At 36.0% G+C, this 22,273-nt stretch overlaps 1 protein-coding gene across 1 annotated transcript; it reads right to left on the bottom strand.

The window, feature by feature from the left end:
• Positions 1 to 1,288: 1,288 nt before the first annotated feature.
• On the bottom strand, positions 1,289 to 22,238 carry CFAP36 (cilia and flagella associated protein 36). The gene is made up of 10 exons (XM_006174458.3): positions 21,966 to 22,238; positions 19,044 to 19,108; positions 18,346 to 18,447; positions 13,278 to 13,392; positions 9,783 to 9,870; positions 8,104 to 8,155; positions 4,196 to 4,298; positions 2,303 to 2,442; positions 1,966 to 2,115; positions 1,289 to 1,460 (listed from the first exon to the last, which is right to left on the bottom strand). The coding sequence occupies exons 1-10, from the start codon at positions 22,078 to 22,080 to the stop codon at positions 1,359 to 1,361; spliced, it is 1,032 nt and encodes a 343-aa protein (XP_006174520.1). The 5' UTR covers positions 22,081 to 22,238; the 3' UTR covers positions 1,289 to 1,358.
• Between the last annotated feature and the right edge of the window lie 35 nt (positions 22,239 to 22,273).

The raw sequence follows: 22,273 nt of genomic DNA, 5'->3' as shown, positions 1-22,273 counted from the left end.
ATGTCCCTTGAAAGAATAACTCAACATTCCACATGTTAGCTACTGTCTTGAATGACTAACCTCAAGCAGATCAAGATTTTTTTATCTTTATCTTTCACTCAGTGAAGCAAGCCAGAGCCCACATTTGTATGCCTGAGGTTTTCTTAAAATTTTATCTGTAAACATGTATCCAATATAAAAATTATTTTTAATAAAAAGTTATCTGAAACAGATGTCTGTGTTTTAGTCACTAGTTTTTCCTCTTGTCCAGCTAAGTGATGAAAATATGACAAATAAAAGTAATACTGGGTTTTCTCTTCAGGTTGAAAGATGGAACTAAAGTAACTTTGTATAACTGTAAGTATAAGGAGATAATTATAACTTAAAACTCAGAAATGGTCCATAGCTAGAAAAGAGGGTGCTTATGGGATGACACAACAGGAAGTTTTCTTTCCAATTCTGGTTACCTTTTAGTAAATGGACTACAGAAAACCATCCAAAATCACCTTATATACAAAAGACCTACACCCATGGCAGTATTCCCCTCAATGGACTCAGGTGACTGTTCCTTATCTGTTTTAATGGTAGCATTTCTGGAAAGAGTAATGGAGTAATTTAACATCCCCCACATCTATTTTCAAAGTCCTGTTTGTTCCTCCCTCAAATGTAGGATGCTAAAATATATCTTACCAGTGCGCAAAATAACTGTTCTTTTCATTAGATTGATTTATACCTGTTCACCCACAACTACTCTAACTCACCCAGTAGTCTCCATACAGCAGCCACACATCTTTTTAAAATGAAAATTTTGATCATGTTAACTTCCCCGCTTTAAAGCTTTTCAGTGACTTCCTACTGCCATTAGAAAATTTTTAAAACTCTCACATTCCCTACAGGCCTTGCAAATCAGTACCACACGTATCTCCAATTCCACATGCTAACCCTCTCCCCTCATTCTGTATGTACATCAGCCATACTGATAGCTGTAAGACCCTGCCTATAACAAACACCTCACTGTTCCCTTCTAACACTTTGCTCTTCACTAGCCCAATGAAAGCAGGGACCCTGTCAATCTACTTGACTACTATATCCTTAGTACCTATCACAATGCTTAGCGCAAACAATGAATGAATGCACTATCAATTAGCTTTCTATAGCTTCTCCAAGAGAGAACATTATTCAGAAATTTGTACTGAACTGGTCAGCAAAAGTAACTGCCCTCCCCACCGCCAATTATCTATGTTTAATAAAATAGTAAAAACGAGCTTATATCTACACTTACAAACACAAGTATTTGAAACTAACAGGCTTGGTTTAAGGATTAAATAATTTATTTTTAAGAAATTTTGAACTTCGGTCTTGCTAAATTATTTTTAAAATTACTTATTAATAACCTCTTCTTTAAGTTTCTCTGCAAGCAATCTCCTCTTTAGTAATGTTTGCTTCTCCTCTGCTGTCATTTCTGGTTTCTCTGTCATTTCCTTAAAAAAAAAAAAAAAGAAAAAAAATTGGCTACAGTATAAAATGGGTTCATTCGTCTAAAATTCCCAACATACTGCCTTGAACAAATGTTAGAGCATTCAGTAAACTTTTCAAAAAGAAACCACACATGGACTATGATTCCTAGCTCTCTTCTTTGTAAAAATCTCTTCTTGGGAAGCCTCTTAGAGGTGGTGGCCAGGGTACTGATACTGCTCTATGATATAGTATTTCAAAAGACTCAGATAAAAGAGACTGCTGACACTTAAGTGCTCAGAGCAGAGCAAGTAAAGAATCAAAACTGCTATCATTTTGACCTCACAAAATCCTCATCACAACCATCGCACTGCCTAGAAAAAGACTTAGCAGGTGCCACACTAATAGGTTAGTATGAATGGAGCTACAAGAGCAACGTTCATGAGTGAGCGAGGCTTTCTTGCACATATTCTGATTTGGAGAATTCCACCTGTAGATTTGCAAATTTTGACATACTAGAGCTGGCCATACCTCTACCTCCTCAGCAGATTTTCCCTTCTGCTCCGAATTTTGAATCTGCTTAGTCCTTATATCCTTTCTCATGGACATCAACTTATCTCTCTTCTGCTTGAGATAGTGTTCTCGCTGCCGGAGCTCTTCTGTTCCAAGTGTTGATAAATTCTAGCTCAAAAAAGAGAAGAAACTATTTAAATTCAAGTCTGCATAACAAGTGGCACAGATATCCATTGATTCAATTAGAAGTTTGAGTTCAAGACTGTAACAAAGACAAGCGTGTGTGGCTGCTTAACATTGTTGAGTACTTTGTCATTTTGCTCATAGTTCCTGAGAAGTAACGTTTTTTACTTACTGCTATTGGTCCTTCAATGCTTGTGTGTTCGAAGCCAGGAATCTTTAGGCCTTTTTGTGGAAGAGAGGAAGTTTCAGGTAACATTTCCAGCTTTCTTGTCAAAGGTTGTACTGGTTCATTAGCAAAATGCACCTTAACTTCTGGCAGTAATTAGATAGAGACCAGTTAGAATATTATAAGAAATATTAAGTATTAACCTAGGTTCACCAAAATGAACTAGTGTTAATAATACTTGTTTTTCTCACATTCATTCACTCAACATGAATTGATTTGGTGCCTACATTGTGCCAGGCACTGGGTGAGAAATATGGTCTCTGTCCTCAGGGAGACTGAACTACAGTTACTTATGAATAATGACAAACACCAAGCTCCTGCTGTTTGGTACTATAGCTACAAAAAGATATAATTCTTGTCTAAAGATTAGAACTACATTATAATGTAATACAAGGTTGCCATATAAGCCAAATACACAGTACACCTTATTGATTCCTCCCAAATTAGGTCTTCATCAAGGGCTTCCATCATCACTTTGTATGAAGGGATTTCCTGAGATATCAGATACACTCTTTTTTTAACAGAATAGCTTTTAAAAATTAAAATCATTACTACTGAAATTATCTGCCATTGGTTCTCTGCCACTAATGTATATCTCATTTATATATGGTTTAAGATCAAATTTTCTATAGTTTCACTTAATAGTTAACATAAAGAACTAGACTAAGTAAATATATTCAAGTTATGTCCAAGACAAGATTTAAACAGCATACATACTTAGATCTACATAAAACAGAAAGTTAAATATGGATCAGAAAATGTAAAAAGGGCTCAGACAAATCTAAAGCAGGTGCTTTCACCTCAAATGAGGTTATTCTAGTCAATAATGCAGAATATTAAAAAAGAAAATGATTAGGTTTGCTAGGAAGAAAAAAGTAAAGTAATTTTATAAACCTGCTTCTGTCTCATATGCCCCATTGTCTTAAATTAAGAATACAGTTCTTAAAATAGTGGGTAAACATCAAACCCATCTATCTCAAGTGTTAAAGTTCTTCTGAAGTGTAGAACACATGATTTGGCATCAGAAGACCAAGGTAAGTCACAGTTTCACTATTGAAGAGAGATTTTGGGCAAGTCACTTAAGTTCCTTGAATTTGTTTTTAAAAAAATAAGATAAAAGAAAAAAAGGATCATTGTATCTACCTCACAGAGTTATGGGGGGTTTTTTAATTGAGAAAAAGACATTTATCTAAAAATCATAGACATCTATGATAAAAATGAACTAAATTCAAGATCATAATTCAAGTTCTGTTTCAGAATTACCTGTTTTCTTACAAAGGAAATCAGAGTGTGTACATTGAAAATGATTTGCCACATACTGAACAAGGTCATCCACCAACATTTCCTATGAAGATGCTCATCAATTTTGGTTTCAATAATAGTTTCTGACTAAACTTCTAGATAAATCGGTTATTTCTTATTTCCTAGTTGTGCTTTAATTCACTAGGAAAATAAGTTAATATTATCTTTCCATGTTCAGCTTCTAACTCACAAACACTATATAATTGTGGTCAAGGAAGAGAATACCAAATGTCATGTGAACATATCTTGGATGCTACAGCCATGGCTAAAGGCTGGTGGCTCCCTTAAGGGATCTTCTTCACTGCTCTGGGTTTCAGGCTTCAGTTAGAAATCTGGGGACTCGACCCTCTCTGTCAGCTAGGTATCAACTACAGGCAGCCTCTTTAGCTAAATTTACAAAGAACTTTATATACCAGTGGCCATTCAACACCCTATCACAGGGTTTTTGAGGGTTTATTATGTGTGAGAAAGTAACACATTCTTTACAGTGTTTATGTATTCATATTATTCAGAAAGTTCGGTATACTTCAACCTTACCTGAGGGTGGGTGTGCAAAATGTTCACCATCCCCCTGGGAATTATTCATTTTTGCAGTTTCATTGGCATGCACTGGGGGCTCTTCTGTTTTAGCCTCTGATGACTTCAGGAATCAATAATACAATTAAAAAATATTCTAGGTTATTTTTGAATAATTCACTACTTAAGGAATTCAAACACATTAGTTTAAAAAATTTACTACTATATTGATAATAAATCACAGATTCTATTTTTCCAAAGTTTTTAAGATGTTTCCAGCATTATTCATCTTCTATTTTTTGAGGTTGGTAAACATTCTCATTTTAAATCATGCAGTGCTATGAATAACTAGTTTGGTTAGAACTTTGAACTTAAGAAGTGGGTTCAAACCTAGGCTTCACTCTTACTACTCACGTGACCTTAACCAAGAAACCAACACCTACTCTAAGAGAAATAAAACCACTGGTGCTTTTTCACTGAAAATAATCTAAAAATAAAATCACAATAATATCACTACAAGATACGCCTGAAGCAGCCACAATTCAGTTTACTGGTATATCTCATTTTATTGTGCTTCATAGAAACTGCCTTTTTTTTTTTTTTTTTTTTTTTACAAATTCAAGGTTTGTGACAAACAGACATTGAGCAAGTCTACTGGCACCATTTTCCAACAGCATTTGCTCACTTTATGTCTCCGTATCACATTTTGGTAATTCTAGCAATATTTCAAACTTTCTCATTATTATATTTTTTATCATGATCAGTGATCTTTGATGTACTACTGTAAATGTTTTGGGGCACCACGAATCACACCCATATAAGACGGTAAACTTAATAATTAAAAGCTGTGTTTTAATGGCTCCACCAACTGGTAGTCAGTTGGCTGGTTGTCAGCACAAAAGTCTACTCCAGTGAACGCACAAATGACAAGAAAGTGAAGCAACCTTATTGCTGATATGAAGAAAGTTTTAGTGGTTTGGATAGAAAATCAAATCAGCAACAATGTTCTCTCAAACCAAAGCCTAATCCAGAGAAAGGCTCTAACTCTCTTCAATTATAAAAGCTGAGAGAGGTGAGGAAGCGACAGAAGAAAAGTTTAAAGAAAGCATAAGGTGGTTCATGAGGTTGAAGGAAAGATGTCATCTTCGTAACATAAAAGTACAGAGTGAGGCAGTAAGGGCTGATGTAGAAGCTGTGGCAAGTTATGCAGAAGATCTAGCTAAGATAATTAATGAATGTGGCAAAACTAAACAATAGATTTTCAATGTAGTTGAAACAGCCTTCTCTTGGAAGAAGATACCATCTAAGACTTTCATTAGCTACAAAGGATAAGCCAGTACCCAGGTTCAAAGCTCCAAAGAACAGTCTGACTCTCTTCTTAGGGGCTAACGCAGCTACTGACTTAAAGTTGAAGCCCATGCTCATTTACCATTCTGAAAATTATAATAGAGCCCTCAAGAATTATGCTAAATCTACTCTGCTTGTGCCTTACTAATGAAACAACAAAGCCTAGATGACCGAACATCTATTTACAACATGGTTTACTGATTATTTTAAGCCTATGTGTTGAGACTTACTCCTCAGAAAAAAAAAATTGCTTTCAAAATATTACTAGTCACTGATAATACACCTGTTCACCCAAGAGCTCTGATGGAGACATACAAGATTAATGTCATTTTTATGTCTGCTAATGCAAGATCCATTCTGCAGACCATGGATCAAGGAGTAATTTCAACTTTCAAGTTTTATTCTTTAAGAAATACATTCTGTAAGGCTATTGCTGCCACAGATAGTGATTCCTCTAACAGATCTGAACAAAGTCAATTGAAAACTTTCTGGAAAGGATTCACCATTTATATACAGTTAAGAACATTCATGATTCATGGGAAGAGTTCAAAATATCAGCATTAACAGGAGTTTGGAAGAAGTTACTCCAACCCTCATGGATGACTTGCAGAGGTCAAGACTTCAGTGCAGGAAGTAATTACAGATGTGGAGAAAATAGCAAGAAAACCAGAATTAGAAACAGAGCCTGAAGATGTGCTTGAATTGCTACACCCTAATGATAAAACTTGAACAGATGAGGAGCTGCTTATTATGGATGAGCAAAAAAGTGGTTTCTTGAGATGGAATCTACTCCTGGGGAAGATACTGCAAAGACTGCTGAAATGACAAAGGATTTAGAATATTACATAAATTTAGTTGATAAAGCAGCAGCCAGGTTTGAGAAAACTGACTCCAATTTTGAAAGAAGTTCTACTGTAAGTAAAATGCAATCAAACAGCACTGCATGCTACAGAGAAACTGTTCATCAAAGGAAGAGTCAAATAATGCAGCAAACTTCATTGTTGTCTTAATTTAAGAAACTGCCACAGCCACCCCAACCTTCAGCAAAAATCTGATCAGTCAGCAGCCATCAACATCAAGGGAAAACTGTTCACCAGCAAACAGATTACAAACACTGGGGGCTCAGATGATGGTTAGTATTTTTTTAGCAATAAAATCACTTTTAATAAAGGTATACACATTGTTTTTTTTAGACATAATGCTATTGCACAGACTACAGCACACTGTAAACATAACTTTATATGCGGTGGGAAATGAAATATTTGTATGACTTATTTCATTGCTATATTCACTTTACTGCAGTAGTCTAGAACTCACAACATCTCTAAGGTATGCCTGTATTTCCATTTCTAAAATGGGATATTATATTTAAACCAAAGAAATCACTTAAATTTCAGAAAGAACTAAGTAAACTGATAATTCGTTTTTCCTTAAAAACAGATGAAAATTCAATCACACATAACTTTTTAGGCAATTCTTGGATACCTAAATCAAAAGCCCCTATATGCTGAGTGATGGATACATGACAATTATTATTATTATCAGCTCTAATTTTGTGTGTTTGAAAATTTCCATAATACAAAGTCTAGAAAAATAAATGCCCCTAAAACATGTTATTATTCAAGAAGCCTAATATAGTTTACTTATAAATCAGAAAGTTAATACTACTGTCTTATGATAGCAGTTTTGAACTGGTTTCTTTTCTATACCTTTACATTTAAAAAATCTTTATTAATATCTAGGAATTTCATCACCATTTACTAAAAGGAGATTTACTCAAAGATACATAAATCCTCTCTAAATCCTAAAACATCTCTTCCGCTCTTCACTGGGTACCTTGGAGTAAAATAGGTTCTTTTCAAAGACAGTGAATGATACAAGAATGTATCATGGTGACTGAAGGGAAAAAAGGAAAATGACTTTCAAGTGATTGAGAATTAGTTTATATTAGGTTTCCCTCTCGCTTCAGGGAGATGTGGGAAAACATGGAAAAAGAGGCAGCTAGGAAAGAGGAGAGGAAAAAGTAAATATTAGCTTCCCTCACCTCAGCCAGATACACGTTTTAATTTATCCTGAGGAAAGATCAGGCACTTTATGGAAACAGTTCTTAATGAAAGAACAGCATGAATGCTTTTCACAGGAAATGTGAAACTGAATCATTCTGCTTCAAGCTGCCAATGTTAAAGTGTACAGGGGACCCTCGGCAGCAACTGCAACTGCTGTTTCAAAACAGTGAAGAAACCAAGGGGAGTGGGGAAATAAAATATTTTTTAATTTTCTTTTATTCAGAAAATGAAGGGGAATTTCTATAAGGAATTCCCCCAAATATGAATGGTACTACAGTTTTTTGGAGTTAATAATCTCATTCTTCACTGGGAATGTAAAAGGAGGTCATGGATGAACTATAAAGTGAATAAAGCTATAAAATTAAATATAAGTGCTCAGAATTGCTAAGAAAATATGAATACTCTAAGGAACTATGTAGTTCCACCTAAGCTTAAACTTTAAATAGCAAAACCTAGGTATAAACTAAAGGGATAAAGGAATGAAATACTTCTATTGTTAACATGTTTTGCAGGCACCTGCTTTTTCCTCTTCCTTTCTTCCTCCTGGTCATATTCTTCTTTTGATTTTCTGAAATATATAAAAATAAAGTAAAATGTCTCTTTTGGTCAAAGAATAAGTATTCAACAAGCAACATGTTAGTGTAAGCTTACAATGCGTACAAGGGATTTTGGAAACAAGGATGGAAATAAGCTTTGCTTAAAGCAGCTTACAATCAACTGAGAAACAAAGAGATAGGCATAAACAGCATAATATAGTCAGTCACATAAAATATGGGTTTACCTATTTCCTCTGACAATGTGAATGACCCCTAGCTGAACAAAGACCAACAGGTTTGAAATCCCAAACCCAATCTGAACGGCAAATCCCATTAATATACTGTGAGCTCTTTCTTTACACAGATCAGTAACACTTCTCCTGATAAGATCCACTTCTCCCCTCGTTCTAGTTTTTCCATGTCATCTGAGCTACCACAAGGCTCTCCTGATGCCATTATGCCAAAGCCCTGTCAGCTTTTGTAAAATCTAACAGTACAATGTTGATCAATTTTCAAACCACCAATCAACCAACAGAAGCAACCAGTGTAAGTCAAACTTTACCAGTCCTCTAAACCCACTACTGAATAGCCTTAACTCTTCAAACGTGTAAACTCAAAGCATTCTATGTTGTCTCAGGCTCCCATATGACCCTGCCGTGGAAAGGAGGATAACCCACATACTTGCCTCCCTCCCCACAACCACTCAAGTCCCCTGAAATTAAGCACTAAGTCCTAGAGCTCCTTCCATAGTTCCCCACTAGGCCCATTCTCCTAAACCACCATCTTGCCTGTCCTCCCTTTTGCTCCAGAACTGAGGACAAGGTGGGTAGATGGGAGGACCGCGGGTAGGTGGGAGGACCGCAGGATGCTGGAAGACGGTCATGCATGTGGTGACAGATGGAGAGGAAGGGCGCCCAAAGCCCAAGGCCCCACTCTGCATGGGACAGAGTAGCTGCAGGTATCCTTTAGTCCTAAACCTAAATGTATATTCCCACAGATTCAATCAGGTGCTGCAATTGCCCCTCCCTTCCAAAACTCCCATAGGGGTCAGGAGGCAACAGGCCCTAGAAAAAACAAATTCCCCTTTAATGAGCTGCACACCCCATGCCAGGAATTTGGCTGAGAATCATGCAACTGAGTCAGGAGAGGGACCAGCACAACAGTCATCTGGGATAGGCACCTCCCACTGTCCTCTTGCAGGTTACCTGCCACCCAGTCAGCTATTTGTTCTGTGGAGCTGGATGTCCAGCCTCCTACTGTGAGACACCTGGCATGAGCGTCCTCTAATACTGAGATCCAGAAGCCATAGAGTTTCCTGCTCAGCTCAGGCCACTCCACCCTTTTCCAGGCAGATGGCTGGGTCTACTGCGTCTTGTTCCCATTGATGGCTAGTTTCCTACCCCCATGATGGAAGTGGACGAAAACCCTCCCATCTGGGCTGATCTGGTATGAGTCATCTGAAAACAATTTTTTCTGTCTATTAAGAAATGTAATATATATAAAGTAATTAACAAGTAAAATGATAAATCATTTTCATAGTTTTTAGGAGAGAATTTAGATTATTTAATAGCTCACAGTATTTTGGGGGTAAAAAGCATATATACAGATCATATTACAATATTACTAATAATTCATTCAAGAAATAATTGAGAAAGATACCTAAGAACTTCCCTCAGGATTTTCATCTCTTCCTGTTCAAGGTCACTGACCACATCAGAACCACCCGTTAAGCAGTCAGGTAATACACCTGTTCAAAACCAAAGACCACACAGAATATCAACTCCAATTGAAAACATTTATTTCTCATTATTCTAGTTCATCAAGAAGTACAAATTAGTTAAATAAGATCTATCACTTAAAGAATGTTCTAAGCTATTATCTTTTTAACTATGGTCTTTTGATTTTTTTCTTATTTCAGGGACACAGTCCCACCCAAAAAACATAATGTTACCTAGAAGTGTCTCTTGGTAATTATTTGTATTGCCTATTTAAAATAACAGTAATATTATATGGCAATAAAAATTAATATAAGCTATTATCTTTCATAATCATATACTACACAGGATACACCACTGAAATCATTAAGCTCCTAATCATGAAATTATGCTCTCAAAAGTATCCCTTAAATGAGAAAAGTTTACAAAACAAAATATGAAATACTCTGTTAATTGAAACAGCATGTTAATATTCTTCAGTCACACTACAACAAATACTACTAAAAGCCCTGCTTACTACATGCAAAAAAGCATGATGCTAAGCACTTAAGGGGAATATAAAAATGAATAAAACAATCTCTGCTCTCAGAGCTTCTACTAAGATATTGGGCTAATAACTATAAACCAGGGCAATACCAACTTTGGCTCAAGACAAATAATTCAGGGCAAGTAATTTTAAGTATTGGTTTCATTTACTTTATTACCTATATCTTCCTTTGATAAGCAGGTAGACCGGTAATAAGTGTTCTGTTTTTATCTATAATTATTATACTCCCAAAACATTAACAGCATGTCTCTCAATTTTTACCTTCCACTTCTTTACTCACATATGACTACGGGATTTTGGGTCTTCTTTAAATTAAAGTAGCTTTATTATTCTAATTCCCTGGATGTTTAAATGCATTTTTAATTCAACTTTTTATTTTAAAATAATTGCAGATTCGCATGCAGTTGTAAGAAATAATACAGAGATGCTATACACTTTTCAGTTTCCCCCAATGGTTACATTTTACAAAACTATAGTACAGTATCACAACCACAAAACTGACATCTATACAACCCATTGATGTTAAGTGCATTTTTGCTCAGTAAAAACTATACAACTAGTATTCTATTAACCTAAGGAAAATTTTAAAAAGTAAGTAAAACTAACAGTACACAATACTTCAAAACCATCAAAATAATGTTCTGATTTGCATTTTCCCCAAAATCTTTGATAAGATACAACCAAGAATCCAAAGAACCTTTGAATTTTTCTCACAGAAAGACAATTTTCAAAAGGTCTGCAGTTTTGAGTACAGTCAACATTGCTTTAAGGTACTATTCCCTGCATTTACATTAAGCAAAAATCTTAAATACAAGTATTAAAAATTCCATGGCAGAAATCAAGTATTAGTTTATATTTAAATATAAGCAAACTGTCCCACCCTGTGGTTTGACAGCAGCCACATCATTCCCCTCGTCCTCCCCTGCAAATATAATCCATGTGTATGCAGTTATCAAGCAGCAAGTACTTAGGGGCCCTACCCCACCTTACAAAAGTGATTCACGCTTCAAGCCGATCATAACGGTCTTCATTCCCCTGCCAGAGGGCATGTGACCCCAATCGAATCAATAGGACCTGAAGGGAAAACTCCTGGGGGGCTTCCATGAAAGTGCTGTCTTGCTAGCAAAAAAAGATGTGTAGGAAGAAACAGCCCTTTTCATCATGAGACACTGTTGAGTCTACATTCAATGCAGAGAGTGATCATGACAGAAGATCCTGAGAATGGCAGAGTATAAAGATGGAAAGTGTCAGGGCCCTTGATAACATCACTGAACCATCAAATTAACCAGCCATGAACCTGTCTTTCTTCCTTTCCTTCCCCTGAACCTCTTGTTCTGTGAGATGACAATTTCTTATTGCTTAGGCCATTTTCTTTGAGGTATTCTGCCAATGGCAGCCTGAGGCACCCAGCTGATACTAGTTATATGTATCTGTTCCCTTTTTATTGAAATTTAAATGAGTTTACCAATTTATTCCAAACTGAAAACTAGACTGTCAATATCAAGTTCACTATTTCTTTTATCAAAACTGATCCCCCCAAAGCAATCTTAAATAACACAAAATAATTATTCAAATTCTCTATCTTATACATCAGAATAAAGCATAGTTTCAGGAAACGCAAGAGAAAAGGATTTTTATGAAGTAAACCACAGTAAAAGAACAAAGAGAGACTGTTTTCCAAGCTTATTTACACCAAAGCAATAGCACAGTGCCAGGCGTCATTCAGAGTTAGGGTGGTGTTATTTCCTACCCACAGACAGCAGCTCTCTAACCTGTTGTGAAAAGCATTTTAGGATTTTAGGGAATAGTTAGGATGGTGGTTGGCTCTAAGGGACAGAGTCTCTACTCATATCAGACAAATGAGAAGAGAATTCACAAGGGCCCTGCAGCATGTTAACGTTTGCCCTGTAACAACAGAAGCCCTATTGTCACATGTTCCAGACCCTTAAAAGCAAACAGTACAACTAAACTATAGCTCTCATTATCTTCAAGAAACAATCAAAGAAAAGGCCCTGCTGTCAAACCATTAGAGAGTACATAGGCGTTGTAAAGAACATTAGTGGCAATCTATTGAGCAAAGGAACACATAGGTATAAAGATTACCAGAGTCATAAAGGTGCAACCAAGAAAAGAATCTGGGTTGAAAACCAGACAGTACAGTAACAAAAAGTATGGTTAGGAACTCGGATGTTTTGAGTCAAGGTGTGAAATATAGTTCAAGTACACAAGAAGGGAACCAAAGCAGTAAGAGCTAGAAAGAAACTGAGTTTAGGCACAGAATAAGGGAAAAGACAAAGCCAAGATGGGTTATTAGAGCTTTGGCTGTTGTTTTCTCTTCCACCAGATGGTGGCGCTATCCTACCTGCCCGTTGCCCTAGAACAGCGGTTCTCACTCCGTCCCAGGACTAGCAGCTAGGGACTCATTAAAATGCAAAGGTTTAGACTACTGGATCAGAAACTGGGCGACAGCCATATGTGTTACAACAAGCCCTTCAACTGCTTCCAGTGCTCACTGAAGTTTGAGGGCCACTGTCTACTACAAAGGTCCTAAAAATAAGCCAGGAGAAAAATAACCACCTTCTCGCAACAGAAATTGTAACTGTGACCACTCAAAAATAATGAATTTCATAAACACAATGGCTAGGCAGGAAAATCAAGTTCTCCGAAATCTAAAACATTAAATCAAATTCTGGGCTGCTTTCTTTGAGACGTCAAACAACAATGATCAGGACATTTGCACTCTAATATCTCTTAAGTCATCCATAGACTTTCAAACTTAAAAATAAATTTATACAAGGCAGCTATGTTAAAGATCATACTAGAACCAGAATAGTCAAAACTGCCACCAAAAAAATGCATTTAGCACTTGGATTTCTAAACTCAGTATTTTACCATTTCTCTCTTGAATTATTCGAATGGCTTGCAGCTGCATTTCAATGTTTTTCTGGACCATCATTGCCTTAAAGATAGTAAAATCTTCTGCTGCCAACACAGGTTGCAAAATGGCCTGTGGAAAGAAGTCTGGAAGTTAAATGAAGATTCAAGTTTTAAATCTATTTCCCACATACTCAAATCATTTCCATTGCAAAAGATTCATTAATTCAAGAATGCTGCATTATTATTCATGACTAGATGACTCAAAAAGACAATTTTAAGATTTTATTCTAACAGTCTTTAAAGTAGGAAAAAATGATGGAAAGCTTCTTTTCCCTTAAATTCAAATATACTGTTCAAAACACCCAAGGCAGGGAATGACAAATAGACTTCACCTGTCTTTAACTGAAAGTTGCAGCCCAGAGTCCAGTACTGACAACGATTGTAGGCAGCCTCTGAAATAGAGTAGTTATGTCTGGTTTGGCAGGGCCCCTTTATGGGATTACACCACCACATAACTTCGTTCTGGGCCTTCTTAGATTTTGTATTAGTAAAATCAAGTGCTCTCCTCATCACTAATAAACACCTGAAGAGCACTGCTGTTGATGGCAGTGTGTCAACTAGAGCTATCAGCAAGTCAGTTATACTGTAGAGCTTCTCAGAGTGTGTTCTTGACCCATCAAAGAAATGCAGGAAAGAAATGCATATTCCTGAGCCCTGCCCTAGACATAATTAATCTAAATTTCTGGAGGATGGGTGCCCATATATCTCCCTAGATAATTCTTTTTTTTTTTTTTTTTAGTATTTTTATTGAAGTATAGTCAGTTTACAACGTAGTGTCAATTTCTCCCCAGATAATTCTTACAGCATTAAAGTTCAAAAACCATTGATATACTGTGGGGGGAAAAATTAGCCCTTAAAATCAAAGCCTACTTCCAGCTTAACCAAGCACCAGCTGTGTGATTATCACACGTATCACTTAGTCTTCTGGGCATCAGTTTCTTCACCTGCAAATTAGTAAAATAATAGTAATAGTAATACAGTATTTTGTTGATTCTAAAACTCCATAGATCAGCAAAATAAAACATTATTTCATGTACTGATAAGGAAAAAACCCTGCTAATTAAATTATAACATGTCATCAATGATAATATGCATTCCCATTTCAGAGATACGATGAAAACTTTCCACTTTAGAATACAGGAAATACAGTAGTAACTTTCTGGCTGGATGACGGAATTAAACAATGTGAGAAAGCACTTTTTAAATTGAAAAGTCCTATAAAAGTAACTGGCTTTTTTGAGGCTGGTTAAACATCAAACTGGTGTGCTAAACCTAAAACTTTACAGCAGTTGGTCTCTTCTGGTCCAAGGAAATGAACCCCCGCTTTCCTAGGAGTTTCCAATACGGGCAGTTAGAGGAACTAAATACAAGAGTTACTCCAAAAAGCTAGCAAGTGGTTTAAAAACAATAATCTTAAGTATCCTTTAAATTAATTGAAATGGAAAACTACTTTGAAAGAAGACTATGAGGTAACGCAAACATGTTATCTATGTTTGAGAAAAGCACATTAACAAAAACATGAGCATTGAGTCTTACAGAATCTGACTTAGATGAGTTTTAAAAACATCCACACATGTTCACACTTAGCCTAAAGTTATTATCTCTGCTTAGAGTTAATCACACCATAGTTTCGAAAAGTACAAGTGATTCCAAACTTTTACACTGCTCCATTAATAGACAGAACCAAAAGGAGAAATAGATGAGTTCACTATATAGTTAGAAGCTTCAGTAATGGAAAGATTCAGCGGGCAGAAAATCAGTAAGGACATAGTTCAACTGACTAGCACCTTCAATCACCCAGATCAAATTGACATTTCTCCAACAACAGAAAAATATACATTCTTCTCAAAGTACACATGGAACAGTCACCAAAATAAGACAACATTCTGGGCCATAAAACACACCTCAGTAAATTTAAAAGAACAGGAATCATACAAAGTATACTCTCAGACCCTAACAGAATTAAACTAGAAACAGTAACAGAAGATAACTAGAAAAACCTAAAATATTTAGAGATTAAGCAACACACTTTAAGGCAGCACATGGGTCAAAGAAGTAGCCTTAAAAGAATTATAAAATCAACTGAACACAACTGAACTAATAAATATATCAGTATTTATTATATTTATCTGAACTCTTTAGAAGGACATTCTAATTCACAAGCACATTTTGAGAAACCACACATATACTGTTCTTAAAACATGCTCTTAAAAAGTTCGTTGTTGCTTTTAAACTAAAGTTCTTCAACTGTTGCATTCCTTGCTACTCCTGCTGATTTTAATATACAAAAAGTATGCCAGAACCAGTGGGGTCTAGGGCTAATGATGACCAAACCAGGCGAAAAGAATTTTGCAAGTTGGCTTTAGCAGCATAATTCAATGAGAGGGGAACTGGTTGCTATTTTAAAAATTCAAAATCATGGGGGGAGCGTACAGCTCAGTGGTAGAGCGTGTGCTTAGCATGCACAAGGTCCTGGTTCAATCCTCAGTACCTCCATTAATACATTTTAAAAAATTTATAAACCTAATTACCTACCCCCTCCTCAGAAAATAAAAAAAAATCAAAATCAGACCAAAACAAAATAAAAACTACTTCCTAAGTTACCCTGGACAATTGGTTTCTTAAATTCATTCTTAGGTATCCCTATATCAGCATAATGGAATCAGCATTCTGATCTTCATTTATAAAGATTAGATTATTGCTGTAAAGCAGTAAATGACATGCTTTGGGCTGTTTTCTGGTAATAGTTATGGCCTTGCACTGATTTATTTTGCTATCAGTATCTGGGGCAAAGAGTGCTCCAGAAGAGAATAAAGCTAACTAGTCCACATGGGGATTGAATACATGACCCTGGCCTAATTAGCACCCTGCTAATCAACCACCAAAATAGCTACCATTATTTAAGAGGTGCTTCCATTTATAGACCACCTTATATGTGTCAGGTATTGTGCTAAATGCTTTATGAATATTTAGGAACATTATCACTTAAAAATCACAAAAATCTTTCAAAGTAAATACTATGCCTATTTTATAAATGTAGAAACTGAGAATCAGAATGGATAAGAAAGGAAAACTAAAACGACTTTGTCCATGGTAGATGAAAGATCTAGGACTCAAATCCAGATCTGTCTGCGCCAAAAGGCTTGCCCCCTTGTACGTAACAAGGTTGCACTCTCATCAACTCCAAATCAAAAGGTGTTGTATAATAGAACAAAAGAGAAAGATGTGTTACTCTCGATCTGAAAACAGTATTTTAAATTCTGAACATCTTCATTCACAAATAATTTAACATTATTCTGATAATGCAAACAAAAGATGAATGTGTCTACTGTTACTGTGAATATCTTTTTTCACAAAGAAATTCAGATTCATTCATAATGGCTTAATTAAGAGACTGATAAATATTAATCACAACAGAAAATATTCCTGAAAAACAAGGAAAATAAATATCAATGTCTTAAAAGACATTTAAGTACTAGTTAATGATTTTCAATAAATTCTTCCTATTCAACTGAAAATAAGAAAATAATGCCTATTATTATTCCTTAAACTAAAACTATGGTACACACAGAAGAATAAAAGCTATTGGTAAACTATAAAACAACTTTTGCTTTATAGAATTATTAACTAATAAAATCAGATGTTTGTTTACATTACTGTGGGCATACCAATAACATTTAAATTTTTTGTAAATGTCATGTTATATTAAAGATTTTCTATCTCTAGAATGACAGGTGACCATTAAATGAACAGAAGTTGTGCAAAGAACTGTAGAAAGAAGTGCTGAATTAAACAGTAGTCAAAGCAATCTCTTCTAGGCCACAATAAGATGATTTAAACTAACTTTCTGCTAGGAACTAAGTTCTCATCTCTGTGCTAGATGCTGGGAATGCAAAGATACTAAAAAGAACCCAAAGGACTTACTATCTATATCTACTAAAGCAAACAGATTGGTAAAAAAACTATAATACAAGGCAATCGAACTGAATTGAATATGTAAAAGTGCTCAGTGAGGTAGAATGAGTGCTAGTCTGACTAGAGGGATGAGGAAAGCTGCATTTCAGCAGGATTTCTCTGGGTAAGGAAAGGATGAAGGGTTAAGGAGGTAGAGGCTAAACCTTCCAGGTTAAGGGTATACCATGAGCAAAGGCAGGTGCACGGATGCTTACAGGAGCAAGTGACCTGGAATGACCACAGTACATAATGTATTGGAGAACTAAAGCAGGAGAAGACTGAACATATAATTTGGGGTCACATCATAGACAATCCTCACTATCATCTAATGAAGGAATTATAGTTTGGTAGAAGATGAAAAGCTAAAGCAACCTCCTGGGAAGCTAATTGGGTGGTAGTAACATATTCCTAAGCTCAACCTCTGAGCAAGGGCTGTCAGTTGGAGTGCTGGGCTGGTACTCCAGCTCTACTATCTACTTAGCTGTGGACTTTGCACTAGTTGCTTAATATATCTGTGCACTAGTTTCCTCATGTTAAATGGAAGTAAAATAGTACCAATTTCTTAAGGGCTGGTGGGAAGATTAAATGAGATAATACATGTCAAATGCCTAAAATAGCAACTAGCACGAGCCCTCAGTAAATATTAGTTAAAAATATGCATAATACCTTCAATCCAGCACTGAGGAACTAATGAAACAATAAAATTAGTACCAAGAGAAGGAAGCCCCAGGAACTGTGTACTGTGTACTGTGGATCTCCTAAGATTAAAAAAGGGGCAACTCCAAAAATGTCTGAGATCTATACAAATAAAACACTAGTTTGGATAAAGCCTGTGATCTACTATATTTATGAGTTCAGAAAGTTTCTTTGTTAATAGCATCAGTTCATTAATGCCTCAAATTATCATTTCTCAAGGTAATTATAAAAAAAGAACATGTGATAAATCGGCCTTCGCTCCTACAATATCTAGAATATTATACTTTGACAATCAAAAATAGCAAATTTGAGTGAAACCCTGGTCCATTTTTGTTAAAACTATGTATTAGGAGAATAACACAAAAGCAAAAACCTGTGATGTATGGGTCTTTGCAAGAGGAGAAGTGCATGCTTCTTGAAACTGATCTTCATTAATTCCAATTTCTTTAAGGTAACTTTCTAACAGCTTTTCAACCTAAAAAGAGAAAGTTTAACTTTTATAATGTACACAGAAAAATTCCAAATGAGTTTTTATATTGAGTTTATAAAAGTATAATCAATTGCTTGTTTGCAATTATTAATCTACATAAAATTAATTACCTGGCAGTGACAATGTCTTTCACAGAAAAAACAAACAACAAAAAATAAAAATTTTTGCAGAGAATCAAGGGAAAGTTTCTTTCCTCAACTAGAAATAACTGAAGTCAAAATTATAAAGTTTGATATAACTCTTTGGCTACCCAGAGGCATTTTTTAAAATCTCAAAACAACATGACTAAATTAATAATTAGCCCTTCACTGGATGCATTAACAGAAGAATAAGAGCAAGAATAAAATTTAAAGATCAGATGGAAGATCCCTTAAAATGGCCATCCTAAATCCATTCTAGAGTTATTAAGGACGAGATGCACAGAGAACCCTTGCAGCCTGATGCAATTGTTAGTACAATTAGGGTAGACTGGATTTTTTTAATTAAAGAATTTTAATGGAAAAATCAATTTTTTTAATTTAGAAAAGCTATAATTAATATTATTTGAATTGCCTTTTAAAATCAGCTTTAAAAATACTCACTAGTTCTTTGTATTCTTGATGAATCTCTGTATAGGTCAATTTGCTTTCTTCTTCATCATCAAAAACTAAATTTAAGAGAAAAATATTGCATAGTGTGAAAAACAAATCATTTCATTAATGCAAATATGAAAGTCCACCCCTTACATCTTACAAACAGAAGAGACAAAGAAGAATAGAAGAAACACTCTCATTCATATAAACCAGCTCTTTAGTTTCGAATTCTTGGGTTAAAAAAAAATTATATATATATATACACACACACACATATATATACATATATATGTATATATATACACACACACATATATATACATATATATATAGTGTTAGTTGTAAACAAGTTTTTTTCCTACCTAAGATCTATTTCATATAGAAGACAAACACTAATTTCCTACTTTTCAATCAATAATATAAGGCAATAATTTCTTTATAAACTTTAAATGGAATATTACTGTTAATAGTTTTTAAACATTAATTCCTTTTATAACAGGTTCCAGATCATTTTGCCGGTGAAAGTGACTAGGATTTTTTTGTTATATATAAGTCAATAATGAAATTAAAATAAATAAAACCAAAATGAATATTTACTAAATGACCATATGTGTGAAACAATGCAGATTGGAAAGATACATATTCCCTCAAGAAGCTACAATTTGATTAGTGAAACAGAACAAATTCATGAATTGTAAACAATTAACCCTCTTTTTAAAAAATTCCTCCTGAATGATCTTTCTAAAACACAAGACCAACTTATGTAATTTTCTATTTAAAGCTCTTCAATGAGAAGAGCTCTTTGCCTAAAGAATAAGTATAAAATCCTTAGAAGGCCAGACAAAACCCTGCAAGATTGGACCCCAAGTCTCATCTCTCACCACTCCAAAACCCAAATTTTGCACTCTTAACAATACACAGTTACTTGGAATACCACCAAATGTAACAGACAAGATGCTTTCAAGCCCCATGCCTTTGCTCAAGCTCTTCTTAGATCTTTTTGCCTTTACCAATCCCTCTTCTCCCAACCATTCTTCAAAACATTGCAAGTGGCACATGATCTACTACCCACACCCAACCCCTAGCCTGGCTAGTCTTCTTCCTCTGAACTCTTACAATATACAGCCTAACATTATTATAATGCCTGCCACTTTATATTTAAATTTCATTTACCTGCCTGTCTTTCCCACCAAATTAAAAACTCTCAAGCACAAGGATTTGTTTTATTCAACTTTCTATCCTCAGCTTCTGGCTCAAGGACACTTGATAAATGTTGAAATAAACGCTTATATTACAAAGTTGTACAAAACTAATGTTTAAATCATCTGAGGCAGAGAATAGCACATTGATAACCCAGTCAGTGAAGTATAAGCACTGTTATTTCAAGTATCACTGGGCTGTTACTTCCCTTTCTCCTGCTCTATGCAACACTGGGTATACATGCAATACAGCAGCTATTTAAGCTGCTTTCAGTTAATTTTAAAGCCAAATTACTACAGTAATGTTTATAAAGCTGAGGATTACTGTTTTCCTATAAAATTACACAAGCAAGTGTGTTATAACTGAGATGCAGCAACTTTGGCATTTGGGGATAAAAAGAACAAAGCTTTATTATTTTTTTTTTCCATTTCAGCAGTTAGTCTCTGTGGGATAAGAGGAATCAAAAGGTAACAAAATTTTTTTTTCTCCTCAAGGAGGTCAGAATACCACATGCTTCATCAGTCTCATAATAGCATTTTTAATTTTTAAAAAGAGCATAAATAAAAGTTATTTTGAATTTCTTAAAAATTATCTGTAAGAACGCTACTTAATAAATACTATATGAATTTTGCTTACGGCAATAAGAATGTAATGAGAAGATTCGGTGGTCAAAGTAAACTTCATCTTTACCAGATTCATAGAATCTTAGGGTTGAAAGGACTCTTAAAAGATCATCCAGGATAACCAGCCATTTGATAGTTGAATTCTCTTCTATTATAACTCCATTAAGTTCTTGTCAGATTCATTCAAACACTGCTAGGGCCTGGAGAACTTATTACTTTCTGAGGCAGGCTAATTCATCTGAGATACATTCAGTTACGAAGTACTTCCTTCACCGAAATTTGTTTCCCTGTAGCTTGCATCCACTGATCCTAGTTCTATCTCATTGAACCTTACAAACCAAGTCTAATCCCTCCAATGTAAGACATGTTTAAACGATTAATGGACATCACTACGCTTAAGTCTTGCCCGGCTAAACAACCACAATAACAGTTGGGAATTATTCATATGACATCGTTTCTGGTTCCTTTCCCGTGATGGGCTCCAATTTGTCTCCAAGAACTGAATGCCTAACTCTAAGCGTGATCAGAACCTGTAGGTGCTCTTCCCTCGCAGGGTATATAATGTCACGTTTACATACCTCATTTGTTAGATTACCCAACCCTTCCCATTTTTGGTATAGCTGAGAGTCAGCTCAAAAAAAGGAATAAAGGCCACCAGGATCACCGGCTCTGGGCCTGCTGGAGTAATCACATTCCCGCGTCCCCCGCCGCTCCATTTTTAGATCAACTGTTGGGATCAGAAGGAACTCAGAGGTAAACTGACGTCTCTCCTTCCAAGTCACTGGGGAAGTTGTTGAAGAAGCCCACCCAAACAGTGCCACCTGCCTAGGGCAGAAAGGTGCAGGAAAGGGTGAAAGACCCAACACAGGATTAAAGTCTAAAGTTTTTCGGATGGACCCAGAAGGAGGAGGGTCTCGGTCCCCATTTTCATCTCCGAAAAGGAAAAGACTGGCACTGTGACAGCAATACACCTTAAAAACCAGCTCTAAACTTGGCCGACAGGAGTGGAAACCAAGGAGATGAGAGGTAGTTTATGGTGACCACCTCTCTGCCGACAGCTGGGTGAGAGAGGTGAGAAAGGATTGACGGTTTGGGCTCTGGATTTTACCTTCACATTTCTGCTCCACAAAGTCCAAGATGGGGATGGTCCAGTCCGGGCCCCGCAGGAATCCGGCGATGCTCTCCACCACCCATTCCACCTCGTCCTCTTCTTCCGCAGACATGCCGCCCCCGCGAGGCGCCGCGGAACCCTAGAACAGACCCCGAAGCCTGGAAGGCCTTTAGGCCACTGGGAGCCGAGAGGAAATGGAAGAAGAACGAGTTGTTCCCGCAGCCACCGAAAGCTATAAACCAGTTAACGTAAAATGGTCGCTATGGCAACAGGCGTAGCCGCTCCGCGCGGCCGCCCGGAAGTGA

The sequence above is a fragment of the Camelus ferus genome, chromosome 15, assembly GCF_009834535.1.
Source record: "Camelus ferus isolate YT-003-E chromosome 15, BCGSAC_Cfer_1.0, whole genome shotgun sequence".
Taxonomy (NCBI): Eukaryota; Metazoa; Chordata; class Mammalia; order Artiodactyla; family Camelidae; genus Camelus; species Camelus ferus.
The sequence above is the reverse complement of the archived record's forward strand: the minus strand, read 5'-3'. Positions and strand labels throughout refer to the sequence as shown.